At 41.0% G+C, this 14,497-nt stretch overlaps 1 protein-coding gene across 5 annotated transcripts in view; it reads right to left on the bottom strand.

The window, feature by feature from the left end:
* Positions 1–14,497, bottom strand: part of TEAD1 (TEA domain transcription factor 1) — a 230,359-nt gene that overhangs the window by 72,729 nt on the left and 143,133 nt on the right. For all 5 annotated transcript variants that reach the window (XM_069739008.1, XM_069739006.1, XM_069739004.1 and 2 more), the window contains one exon: positions 8,098–8,162. In XM_069739008.1, the coding sequence (XP_069595109.1) occupies positions 8,098–8,162 (65 nt within the window). The remainder of the gene's footprint in view (positions 1–8,097; positions 8,163–14,497) is intronic.

Genomic DNA, 14,497 nt, shown 5'->3' on the forward strand with positions numbered 1-14,497 from the left:
GAGCAGAAGCTCAGCAAATTACGGTACTTAACTTAAAAATGACTTCATTTTATCAATTTACATCCCTGATTTTTCAATATTTTAAAAGCCAAGTCGGTGGTCACCCTTCCGAGATGTCTGTCCATCAGTAAATAGGACCAGCCACTGGACTAACATTATTTATTTATATTTTAAGTACACTTTAAGGGTATTTTCTGGAATTTTCAAAAAGTTAAGCCACTGGATTTATTATGAAACAGTAGAACAAGGAGTACCATTTACTTGCTCAATTACCCTCTGCTCTAGTACCACCACTCCGGTGATCCCCGCCAGCCTTGCATCAATGGAGCAACCTCTATCGAAGAGACTGCTGTAACCAATCACTGGCAGTATATGCAAGTGTCATTTCTGAAGCCAGCGATTGGCTGCAGAAATCATATGCCAAGGATGGGACAAAATTGCTCTCTCGGACCAGCGGAGTTCACTGGAGAGAAGTGAGATTTTAATAAGTAATTGCAAGTGCTCATTACTAGAGTTTGCCTAGGGTGCTTGGGTATGGACAGAGTACCGCGAGTGCTCGAGTGACATGTTAGAGTCCCCTTGGCCGCATGTTTCATGGCTGTTAGACTTCAGTGTTTGTCAGACAATCCCCACATTTTGTGGCTTTTTAATAGCCGCAGAACATGCAGCCACGGGGACTAACATGTCACTAGAGCACACGCGATACTCGATGCATAAGCAAACACCCTAGGCAAACTCGAGTAACGAGCACTTGTGTTAATCACTATTTATTATAATTGGAAATTTTTTTTAAAAATCTTAAGACAATGCCTTTAAATATGCCCACTCATCAGCCAAGTGTAAGGCAGTATACACTAAGTGCTAAATGGTATATGGTGGGCACGGAAAGTATTCATACCCGTTTACATTTTTCACTCTGTTTCATTGCAGTCATTTGGCAAATTCAAAAATGTTATTTTTTTTTCATTAATATACACTCTGCACCCCATCTTGACTGAAAAAAGAACAGACAGAAATGTAGTAATGTTTGCAAATTTATTAAAAAAGAAAAACTGAAATATCACGGTCATAAGTAACATAGTTAGCAAGGTAGAAAAAAGACATTAGTCCATTCAGCTCAGCCTATATTCCGTCAGAATAAATCCCCAGATTTACGGAAGACATCCAGGCCTCTCTTGAACCCCTCGACTGAGTTCGCCATCACCACTTACTCAGGCGAGGAATTCCAGATTCTCCCTGCCCTGACAGTAAAGAATCCTCTTCTATGTTGGTGGAAAAACATTCTCTCTAGATCAGGGGTGTCAAACTGCATTCCTCGAGGGCTGCAAACAGGTCATGTTTTCAGGATTTCCTTGCATTGCACAGGTGATAATTTAATCAACTGCAGAGAATGATTCCAGCACCTTGTGCAATGCTAAGGAAATCTTGAAAACACGCATGGTTTGAGGCCCTCGAGGAGAATGCCCCCTTGTGACCGTCACCTTCCTTGGTATAAACAGATCCTCAGAGATATTCGTATTGTTCCCTTATATACTTATACATGATTAATAGATTGCCCCTCAGTCATCTTTTTTCTAGACTAAATAATCCTAATTTTGCTAATTATCTGGGTATTGTAGTTCCCCCATCCCCTATATTAATTTTGTTGCCCTCCTTTGTACTCTCTCTAGTTCCATTATATCCTTCCTTTGCTCCGGTGCCCAAAACTGTACACAGTACTCCATGTGCGGTCTAACTAGGGATTTGTACAGAGGCAGTATAATGCTCTCATCATGTGTATCCAGATCTCTTCTAATGCACCCCATGATCCTGTTTGCCTTGGCAGCCGCTACCTGGCACTGGCTGCTCCAGGTAAGTTTATCATTAACTAGGATCCCAAAGACCTTCTCCATGTCAGATTTACCCAGTGGTTTCCCATTCAGTGTGTAATGGTGATATTGATTCCTTCTTCCCATGTGTATAACCTTACATTTATCATTGTTTAACTGCATCTGCCACCTCTCAGCCCAAGTTTCCAACTTATCTAGATCCATCTGTCTGATTCAGACCCTTTCTCCTCAGTATTGAGTAGAAGCACCTTTTGAGCTAGTGCAGCCATGAGTCTTCTTGGGAATGATGCAACAAGCTTTTCACCCCTGGATTTGGGGATCCTCTGCCATTCTTCCTTGCAGATCCTCTCCAGTTCCGTCAGGTTGGATGGCGAACGTTGGTGGACGCCATTCTCGGGTCTCTCCAGAGATGCTCAATTGGGTTTAGGCCAGGGCTCTGGCTGGGCCAGTCAGGAATGGTCAGAGTTGTTCTGAAGCCACTTCTTTGTTATTTTAGCTGTGTGCTTAGGGTCATTGTCTTGTTGGAAGGTGAACCTTGGACCAAGTCTGAGGTCCAGAGCACTCTGGAAGAGGTTTTCGCCCAGGACATCTCTGTACTTGGCCGCATTCATGTTTCCTTCAGTGACAACCTGTCGTCTTCTCCCTGCAGCTGAAAAACACCCCCAAAGCATGATGCTGCCACCACCATGTTTCACTGTTGGGATTGTATTGGGCAGGTGATGAGCTGTGCCTGGTTTTCTTCACACATACCGCTTAGAATTATCACCAAAAAGGTCTATTTACGTCTCATCAGACCAGAGAATCTTAATTCTCATACTCTGGGAGTCCTTCATGTGTTTTTTTAGCAAACTATGCGGGTTTTCATATGTCTTGTAACTGAGGAGAGGCTTCCGTCGGGCCACTCTGCCATAAAGGCCCGACTGGTGGAGGGCTGCAGTGATAGTTGACTTTGTGGAACTTTCTCCCATCTCCCTACTGCATCTCTGGAGCTCAGCCACAGTGATCTTGGGATTCTTCTTTACCTCTCTCACCAAGGCTCTTCTCCTATGATTGCTCAGTTTGGCTGGACGGCCAGGTCTAGGAAGACTTCTGATGGTCCCAAACTGCTTCCATTTAAGGATTATGGAGGCCACTGTGCTCTTGGGAACCTTGAGTACTGCAGAAATTCTGTTGTAACCTTGGCAAGATTTGTGCCTTGCCACAATTCTGTCTCTGAGCTCCTTGGCCAGTTCCTTTCACCTCATCATTCTTATTTGATCTGACATGCACTTTGAGGTCTCATATAGACAGGTGTGCGCCTTTCCAAATAAAGTCCTATCAGTTTAATTAAACACAGCTGGCCTCCAATCAAGGAGTAGAACCATCTCAAGGAGGATCACAAGGAAATGGACAGCATGTGACTTAGATATGAGCAAAGGGTCTGAATACTTATGACCATGTGATATTTCAGTTTTTATTTTTTATTACATTTGCAAAAATTTCTACATGTATTTTTTTACAGTCAAGATGGGGTGCAGAGTGTACAATAATGTGAAAAAATGAACTTATTAAATTTTGCAAATGGCTGCAATGAAAAAGACTGAAAAATGTAAATGGGTCTGAATATTCCGTACCCACTGTAAAACCCAACACAGAAGATGTATGTAAACAGACTCCAGCAGAATAGTGAGTGCAGCTCTGGAGTATAATACAGGATGTAACTCAGGATCAGTACATGATCAGTAATGTATGTACACAGTGACTGTACCAGTAGAATAGTGAGTTCAGCTCTGGGGTATAATACAGGATGTAACTCAGGATCAGTAATGTAATGTATGTACACAGTGACTGCACCAGCAGAATAGTGAGTGCAGCTCTTGGGTATAATACAGGATGTAACTCAGGATCAGTAATGTAATGTATGTACACAGTGACTGCACCAGCAGAATAGTGAGTACAGCTCTGGAGTATAATACAGGATGTAACTCAGGATCAGTAATGTAATGTATGTCCACAGTGACTGCACCAGCAGAATAGTGAGTGCAGCTCTGGAGTATAATACAGGATGTAACTCAGGATCAGTAATGTAATGTATGTACACAGTGACTGCACCAGCAGAATAGTGAGTGCAGCTCTGGAGTATAATACAGGATGTAACTCAGGATCAGTAATGTAAGGTATGTACAGTGTGACTGCACCAGCAGAATAGTGAGTGCTGCTCTGGGGTATAATACAGGATGTAACTCCGGATCAGTAATGTAATGTATGTCCACAGTGACTGCACCAGCAGAATAGTGAGTGCAGCTCTGGAGTATAATACAGGATGTAACTCAGGATCAGTTATGTAATGTATGTACACAGTGACTGCACCTGCACAATAGAGAGTGCAGCTCTGGAATACAATGCAGGAGGTAACTCAGAGTCAGTAATTCATATACATAGTGGCTCAACTTTTACTTTGTCAATGTGAATCCTATTCAGTTGTGTAGCTGCTCTGATCCACTTTAATAAATGTACATAACTTTAAAGATTTTTTTTTATTTATTTACTTCTGGTGACAAAATTGAGTCAATCAATCTTATACCAGCATTTCTCCAGCAATGCATAGTACACAGCAGGCTTAATGCAGAGCACCACTTAAAGGGAATCTGGAAGCAGATTTTTGCTATATACCGTAATTCAAAGACAACAGGAGACAGAAACACAGATTTCAAGGATGTATCCCTTTTTTTGGTTGTGTGCCATTTACTAACACTGAAGGTTTTATCACCAGGACATTAATCACTGCCAGGACTGGTGTTCATGTGAGTTGTCCTACCACGCCCACAGCAATGATAAACAGCTCAATGTCTATAGACCATGTACATACAGAGCATGAAGTGCACATGGACAGCTTTCTGAGCTCTGCTACATCTAAATTCTGATTGTGTCACAACTTCTGCACCCAGTAAACCAAGTGATACATTATTGGAATCGGGGTCTCTATGTTGCAATCAGATGAGGTAGTAAAAACCTGATGACCGATTCCCTTTAAATCTGGTTCCTCAAAATAATTTAATGGCATGTAACCAAAAGTGTTCACTTTTATCAATTTTATCAAAAAATAAAATTTACCGTATTTTTCAGACTATAGGACTTCCCTCACTATAAGACGCACCCCAAGTTTGGACAGCAAAAAAAAAATTAAAAACAAAAAAAGGAAAAACATGTTTCCTACTGATTAAAGCTTCCCTGTAGGTGTAAATTTAGTTCAGGTTTCTCTGCCGCATGTGTATTATACACACATAGCTTGACAGCATGGAAATTCTGTGCACTATGCAGCACACCTCTGCCATGTGCACATATGTAACGCAGCTATACACGCACAAAACTTTTCCATGTTCGCTACAAGCATGTGACTGATCACATGACCTGAAAGGTCCTTCAGCTAGAAGCCAGGACTTGCAGATGTGTACAACCCCTGGCAAAAATTATGTAATCACCGGCCTTGGAGGATGTTCATTCAGTTGTTTAATTTTGTAGAAAAAAAAGCAGATCACAGACATGGCACAAAACTAAAGTAATTTCAAATGACAACTTTCTGGCTTTAAGAAACACTAAAAGAAATCAAGAACAAAAAATGTGATAGTCAGTAATGGTTACTTTTTTTAACTAAGCATAGGGAAAAATTATGGAATCACTCAATTCTGAGGAAAAAATTATGGAATCATGAAAAACAAATAAAAAAAACACTCCAACACATCACTAGTATTTTGTCGCACCACCTCTGACATTTATAACAGCTTGCAGTCTCTGAGGCCTGGACTTGATGAGTGTCACACACGACTCTTCATCAACCTGGCTCCAACGTTCTCCGATTGCTGTCCCCAGATCAGCTCTGCAGGTTGGATTCTTGTCATGGAGCATTTTCTTCAACTTCCACTAAAGATTTTCAATTGGATTGAGATCCGGACTATTTGCAGCCAATGACATTGACCTTATGTGTCTTTTTTCAAGGAATGTTTGCACAGTTTTTGCTCTATGGCAGGATGCATTATCATCTTGAAAAATGATTTAATCATCCCCAAACATCCTTTCAGTTGATGGGATAAGAAAAGTGTCCAAAATATCAACATAAACTTGTGCATTTATTGAAGACTAGATGGCAGCCCGATTCTAAAGAATCGGGAGTCTAGCATCCATATATACTTTATTTATTCAAATGTAAGAATAATACAATTAATAAATAATAGTAAGAAAGAACAAAAATAATAGGCAGTATATGGAGAAAACACCAAACAAAAGTTCAAAATTGGTGTGAAAATGTCACTGAACCACTTCACAACTAAATATATATATATAGTTTTGGTAAATGGTATTATCATTTTTTTGACGAAATTCGGCAGGAGCTTGAAGAGCAACGTCACTGGGCCCGCCTCCACGCAGTAAAAACTTGCTGTGAGGTAAAAATTCAAAAATCACACCAAAATGGCGGGCGGAGTGTGTCACAGTACGGCACGTTTCTGATTGGTTGCCGCCTGCTGCGAGCGACCAATCAGACACTGGACACTCTTGACGTCACTTATCTCCGGACATTAGCTCCGGACATTAGCTCCGGACATTAGCTCCGGACATTAGCTCCGGACATTAGCTCCGGACAAAGCCACGGAAGTTGGCAGAAATTGCAGGAAGTAGTATTCTAGGCAATTAATCTCCGGACATTATCTCCGGACATTATCTCCGGACAAAGCCACGGTAGTTGGCACAAATTGCAGGAAGTAGTATTCTAGGCAATTATATATTAGATGTAATGACAGCCATCTCCCCAGTGCCTTTACCTGACATGCAGCCCCATATCATCAATGACTATGGAAATTTGCCTGTTCTCTTCAGGTAGTCATCTTTATAAATCTCATTGGAACGACACCAAACAAAAGTTCCAGTATCATCACCTTGCCCAATGCAGATTCGTGATTCATCACTGAATATGACTTTCATCCAGTCATCCACAGTCCACGATTGCTTTTCCTTAGCCCACTGTAACCTTGTTTTTTTCTGTTTAGGTGTTAATGATGGCTTTCGTTTAGCTTTTCTGTATGTAAATCACATTTCCTTTAGGTGGTTTCTTAAAGTTTGGTCACAGACATTGACTCCAGTATCCATCCATTCGTTCCTCATTTGTTTTGTTGTGCATTTCCTGTTTTGGAGACATATTGCTTTAAGTTTCTGGTCTTGACGCTTTGATGTCTTCCTTGGTCTACCAGTATGTTTGCCTTTAACAACCTTCCCATGTCTGTATTTGGTCCAGATTTTAGACACAGCTGACTGAACAACCAACATCTTTTGCAACATTGCGTGATGACTTACCCTCTTAAGAGTTCGATAATCCTTTCCTTTGTTTCAATTGACATCTCTCGTGTTGGATCCATGACTCATGTCAGTCCACTTGGTGCAACAGCTCTCCAAGGTGTGATCACTCCTTTTTAAATGCAGACTAACAAGCAGATCTAATTTGATGCAGGTGTTATTTTTGGGTATGAAAATGTACAGGGTGATTCCATAATTTTTTGTCTCAGAATTGAGTGATTCCATATTTTTTTCCCCTATGATTGGTTAAAAAAAAAAACTAACCATTACGGACTACCACATTTTTGTTCTTGATTTCTCTTAGTGTTTCTTAAAGCCAGAAAGTTGCCATTTGAAATGACTTTAGTTTTGTGCCATGTCTGATCTGCTTTCATTCTACAAAATTTAACAACTGAATAAACATTCTCCAAGGCCGGTGATTCCATAATTTTTGCCAGGGGTTGTAGGATCTGGTAGCCTTCTCTCCTGCCCAGCATCGATTAGACAGATCAGTGTCAAAAAGGAGAGAGCAGTTCTCTCAGTGATTGGGAAGGACGCGGTGTTGAAATTCTCGATCATAAGCTGCCTCCAGACAAGACAATTAAACTTTTTATAAAGAAGATTGTTTTTTCTTGCTAGAAATGGAATACTATGGTCAAAAAATACGGTAACTTTTACAAGGGTACAGGGTATATCGCTTCTGTCACATCAACCACTCCAAATGCTATTGCACTGTTACGGCATTTTCACTTTTCAATTTTGCTGAATATTATATATTTAGCAAAGTCATAGCAAGTAAACTTTTTCAGCGTTGCTGGTGAGCTTTAATTTGCCAAAACGTGCAATATTTAATCTCAGGAGACTTATGCACATTTGTCCTTAAACATTATAATTTCTATTTCTAACACAAATTACACAATTTCCAAGCATCCATTAGGTTACCAAAAAAGAACAAATAGATTACCTGTTTCCTGGTCCGCGTTTTCCCTGTCCGTAATTTGATGTATCTTGCTATCAATTCATTCCTACCTAAAATAATGAATAGAAAAGACTTTGTAACATGTACAGTAAGCATCTTACATGGCATGAAATAGAAAGTGCAACACATTGTGCTCTGCATATTACAGAGATCCTACAAGTCCTGTATGTACTGTATACATATTATGATATCACACAGTTATCTCCTCCAACTGGTGGGGTTTTGTCAAGGAGTATATCCTATAGAAGCAATGATCTGTTGCCGGCAGCTCTGCAGCTGTGACAAAAACTCCCAACCAGCAAGATACTTGCAGATATTCAGGTATGCTAAGTATTTTAGTTTTGCAACAGCAAAAGTCATGGGTTACAGACCAGTACCAGAGAGCTGTAATCTGCTTTTTTCCTTCCATGAGGCCCAGTGTATTTGATGCACTCTACTGGTACCCGCAATTTTCTACTAAATTGTCCCTTTGAACTTACTGCAGCTTTTAGACCGTGTACAATTTTTTGATCCATTAATGATATTTTCACAGTGCAGTTGTGCACAACTCATTCACAGTACTTGTACCTTGCTGCAGTTCCTTTAGGGTATGTGCACACGTTGCGGATTCTCTGCGGATCCGCAGCGTTTTTTGAGGTGCAGAAACGCTGCAGATCCGCAATTGATTTACAGTACAATGTAAATCAATGAGAAGAGAAAAAAATGCTGTGCACACTTTGCGGAAAATCCGCTGCGGAAACGCTGCGGTTTAAAAGAAGTAGCATGTCACTTTTTTGTGAATCTGCAGCGTTTTTGTACCCATTCCATTATAGAAAACCGCAGGGGTAGAAAACGCAGCAAATCCGCAAAAAAAAAAACCACAGCAAAATTGCACAAAATACGCTGCGGAACCGCAGGTGCGTTTTCTGCCAGGAGAGGCAGAATCCGCACCAGAAAATCCTAAGCCTAATCCGCAACGTGCGCACATAGCCTTACTATACATATTCTGAGGATTTGTCTATGGAGAATCTGACATTTATTTACAAATGGATCAGAGGCAACAATCCGAGGTAGATATCTGCTGCGGTTGAGCCAAGGCTCATTTAGAAGAGCCGACAATCAGAAGTGAGTGTGTGTTAGAGTGCTTATTCACCGATTATCGGCTTGTGTAACATGCCAGCAATACTCTACAAAGGAGAAGAAAGCTTGTTCATCACATAATTGGATCGCTTATTCCAGCATTCAAATAATTGTTATCGGCAGCACATTGCCCTGTGGATGTGCTGCCAATCAGGGCTGTGGAGACAGTCATGGAGTCGGTGTCCATTTGGGGGTGGGGAGATTAGACTCCTTAAAATGTATAATAAATTGGGTACAGTATGTGCTGTAAAGGTCATCATAAGAATTTGGGAACCTTGAATGAAATGTCTGTTCTATTCTGATCTAAGGATCTCGGCTTTTAATTGCGATGAACCTGTGCTGCACTTTATGTACATGCTCAGTAGTGATCAGTGCTGTGAAGTCGGAGTTGGAAGTCAGAGAAATTGAGGAGTTGGGAGTTTTAGCTTACGGACCTCACAGCCCTGCTGCAAATAAAGCAGAGATTCTGGATGCACAGAAAAATAGTCATCCTGTGTGCACAGAAGTCTGGTCAGCTTATCTAGTCAAGAGATTAAATGTTGGCGGTCATTCAACGGCCACTGTCGGCTTGACCAAATGGGTCCTTCATCTAACCAATGACTTCTCTGTTACGAATCTGCAATAATTTGAATGTATCATTCTTGCATTGTTTCTTTCATTTTCAAATACACAGTTTAAGAAGTTTAAAAAATAAAAAAGACGACTCAATTGGAATGGATGTGGAAAGTAGATGGACGTCATGAGGATTTAGGCTTAGGAAGCCCTCCTATATACTCATCAGATGCTCAAGGTGAAAATAGCTTTACATAAAAATTGTCCACCATTGACATTAACAGAGAAAATGCTATATTCATATCATAATTCTACTATGGAACTTCTATTGCAGCGGCCCCCATAGACAACAGATGGCTGTTGGCCAAGTGATGGTTTGGTTGGCAACCATATCGTTCATCTCCTCCGTCCACTGTAGCGCTCACTGTCGATCTCTTCTGATCATTACAGCAGAGTTGTTGCCAGACTTCTATTTTGGCAACTTACCTCGCTGAGAAGCAAAGGATGGTCAGTGTGTAATCAGACATGCCGAATATCGAAGCATTCAATGATGGGTATGGAGGCCTTACTTAGGACTAGTGATGAGCGAATATACTCGGTACTTGAGATCTCCCGAGCACGCTCGGGGGTCCTCGGAGTATTTGTAAGTACTCGGAGAATTAGTTTTCATCGCCGCAGCTGAAGGATTTACAGCTACTAGCCCCCATAAGTACATGTGGGGATTCCCTAGCAACCAGGCAACCTCCACATGTACTTATGGTGGCTAACAGATGTAAATCATTCAGCTGTGGCGAGGAAAACTAAGTCTCCGGGTACTTACAAATACTCGGAGGTCACCCGAGCGTGCTCGGGAAATCTCGAGTACCGAGTATATTCGCTCATCACTAGTTTTAAGTAAGGCCTCCATACCCATCATTGAATGCTTCAATATTCGGCATGTCTGATTATTCGCTCATCACTACTTAGGACCCTGTCACCAAGTTAAAGTGTGCATTTTGGCACATTTTAATTCCCACTGCTTTTTGAGTATTCAGGTTTTTTTTTTTTTTTCCCTTAGGCTATGCGCACACGTTCAGGATCTTTTGCGTTTTTGATGCGGTGTTTCGCTATAAAAACACAAAAAAATGCATATATTAAGCATCCTATTATTAGAATGCAATCCGCAATTTTTGAGAACATGTTGCGTTTTTTTCCGCGGCGGAATCGCATTCCGGAAAAAGAAGCAGCATGTTCATTCCTTGTGCGGAATCGCGGAGATTCTGCACACATAGGAATGCATTGATCCGCTTACTTTCTGCATGTGGCTATGCCCACCGTGCGGGAAGTAAGCGGATCATGTGCGGTTGGTACCCAGGATGGAGGAGAGGAGACTCTCCTCCAGGCTCTGGGAACCATATAGTTGTTAAAAAATAAAAAAAATAAAAAAAAATTTAAATGATAAATCGAGATATTCTCACGTTCCGGCGTCCCTCGCAGCGTTCCCGCTCCTCGCGATGCTTCCGTTCCCAGTGATGCTTTGCAGCAATGACCTGTGGTGACATGCGGTCTCACAGGTCATCACAAATTGGTCACACTTGTCAAATACTATGCTTGACAAGTGTGACCAACCTGTCAATCTGTTTTCCAAGTGATGCTACAGATCGTTTGGAAAATGCTAGCACTCTGCAAGCTACGGTAATTACGCTTGTAAAACGCTAGTGTTTAGCGGGAAAACGCATGCCAATTCCGCATGCGTTTTACCCGCAGCAGTGTTATGGAATTCCAGACGTGTGCACATAGCCTTACATCTGCCACACAGTTCAACAGATACAGGATTATTTTTTTTTATGTACAGTGAAGTTATGCAAAGCAGCCTGAAAACACATCCCCAGAGAGTCCTGTGAGCCAACCCCCTTGTAAACGCCACAAAATCTCTGGAGCCATATGGTGGATTGACAAAAGATAAAAAATGGCATACTGAGGGGAATAAATAAAAAGGCTATATTGCCTGGCCACTTTGTACCTGATGACCAGTTCTCCTAGGGTAAACTCAAATAAAAATGACTATTTAAGCCAATGCATAAATATAACCACATATAAAAAGGTTTCAAGTGAAACAATGCAACAATAAGGTGAACAATTAGCCAGTCTGTATACCTGGACCACATAGGAAGAAAATAACATTCAGATGCCAAAAAAAAGATCCTACCTGACTCAACGTTTTATTATGAAGTACAGCACATGAGATCCAGGTCTTATAGCCATAAAATACTGCACATCGCTTCCTACTTTCAGGCTATTTAGAAGGGGATGTACAATAAATGGATTACATGGTATGCAGGATGTCAAGGATTGCGGTCCTGCTTCAGTCCCGGTCACCTGTGACATTGTGTGTAAACATCAATTTGTCTACCTGGAACGCTGAGAATTTCTAGTTACCTTAGAGAGTAAATATAAGAGGAGTTCACAGACATAAACTTTACTATCCAGAAACATATCAAGAGACTGAACAATGACCTAAAACTGCCAAGGTACATAGTGCAAACATTGATCTGACACTTCTGTGTGGTGCAACACGATACACTATTACATAACACTGCAATAATCAGTGCAGACAGTGCCTACTAGAACAGCCAGCACTTCTGCCTAGTCACTTATATCTGAGCAAAACATACTGGCCTAAAATAAGAAAATACAGTAGGAATAATTGTACAGTAAACAAAGTAAATAAAGAAATATATGTATATATTCGTGATGAGCGAGTGTACTCGTTGCTCGGTTTCCTCCCACATTCCAAAGACATACTGATAGGGAATTTAGATTGTGAGCCCCAACGGGGACAGCAACGATAATGTGTGCAACCTGTAAAGCGCTGCGGAATATGTTAGCGCTATATAAAAAAATAAAGATTATTATTATCTAGTACACTCCATAAATATTTGGACAGACATTTTTCTAATTTTGGTTCTAGACATTACCACAATGAATTTTAAACAAATCAATTCAGATGCAGTTGAAGTTCAGACTTTCAGCTTTCATTTGAGGGTATCCACATTAAAATTGGATGAAGGGTTTAGGAGCTCCAGCTCCTTAACATGTGCCACCCTGTTTTTAAAGGGACCAAAAGTAATTGGACAGATTCAATAATTGTAAATAAAATGTTAATTTCTAATACTTGGTTGAAAACCCTTTGTTGGCAATGACTGCCTGAAGTCTTGGACTCAGGGACATCACCGGACGCTGTTTCCTCCTCTTTGATGCTCGGCCAGGCCTTCACTGCGGTGGTTTTCAGTTGCTGTTTGTTTGTGGCCTTTCTGTCTGAAGTTTAGTCTTTAACAAGTGAAATGCATGCTCAATTGGGTTGAGATCAGGTGACTGACTTGGCCATTCAAGAATATTCCACTTCTTTGCTTTAATAAACTCCTGGGTTGCTTTGGCTTTATGTTTTGGGTCATTGTCCATCTGTAGTATGAAACGACGACCATCAGTTTGGCTGCATTTGGCTGGATCTGAGCACACAGTATGGCGGCTCTGAAGACCTCAGAATTCATTCAGCTGCTTCTGTCCTGTGTCACATCATCAGTAAACACAAGTGACCCAGTGCCACTGGCAGCCATGGATGCCCAAGACATCACACTGCCTCCGCCGTGTTTTACAGATGATGTGGTATGCTTTGGATCATGAGCTGTACCACGCTTTCCCCATACTTTTCTCTTTCCATCATTCTGGTAGAGGTTGATCTTGGTTTCATCTGTCCAAAGAATGTTCTTCCAGAACTGTGCGGCTTTTTTAGATGTTTTTTATCCTTTTTTTTCTTGATGCATATGAGAGGCTGCACCGTGCAGTGAATCCTCTGTAGTTACTTTCATGCAGTCTTCTCTTTATGGTAGATTTGGATATTGATACGCCGACCTCCTGGAGAGTGTTGGTCACTTGGTTGGCTGTTGTGAAGGGGTTTCTCTTCACTACGGAGATTATTCTGCGATCATCCACCACTGTTGTCTTCTGTGGCCGCCCAGGTCTTTTTGCATTGATGAGTTCACCAGTGCTTTTCTTCTCTTTCTCAGGATGTACCAAACTGTAGATTTTGCCACTCCTAATATTGTAGCAATTTCTCGGATGGGTTTTTTCTGTTTTCGCAGCTTAAGGATGGCTTGTTTCACCTGCATGGAGAGCTCCTTTGACCGCATGTTTACTTCACAGCAAAACCTTCCAAATGCAGCACCAAACCTCAGATCAACTCCAGGCCTATTATCTGCTTAATTGAGAATGACATTACGAAGGGATTGCCCACACCTGTCCATGAAATAGCCTTGGAGTCAATTGTCCAATTACATCTGGTCCCTTTAAAAATAGGGTGGCGCATGTTAAGGAGCTGAAACTCCTAAACCCTTCATCCAATTTTAATGTGGAGACCCTCAAATGAAAGCTGAAAGTCTGAACTTCAACTGCATCTGAACGGTTTTGTTTAAAATTCATTGTGGTTATATATATATATATATATATATATATATATATATATATATATATATATATATATATATATATATATATATATATACATACACACATACATATATACAGAGTAATCTCGCAAGGTTTCTTTGCTAGATTACTCAATATGTCTGGGTGTAAGGAAGCTTCTCTTCTCCCTTGCACTGGGATACTGCACCAACTCTCTTCTCCACGCTTCTTACTAGATGTGGTCGGTCCGTAGCAATCACAAATATGGCAG

This window comes from Ranitomeya imitator, chromosome 9 (assembly GCF_032444005.1).
Source record: "Ranitomeya imitator isolate aRanImi1 chromosome 9, aRanImi1.pri, whole genome shotgun sequence".
In the NCBI taxonomy this organism is placed as follows: Eukaryota; Metazoa; Chordata; class Amphibia; order Anura; family Dendrobatidae; genus Ranitomeya; species Ranitomeya imitator.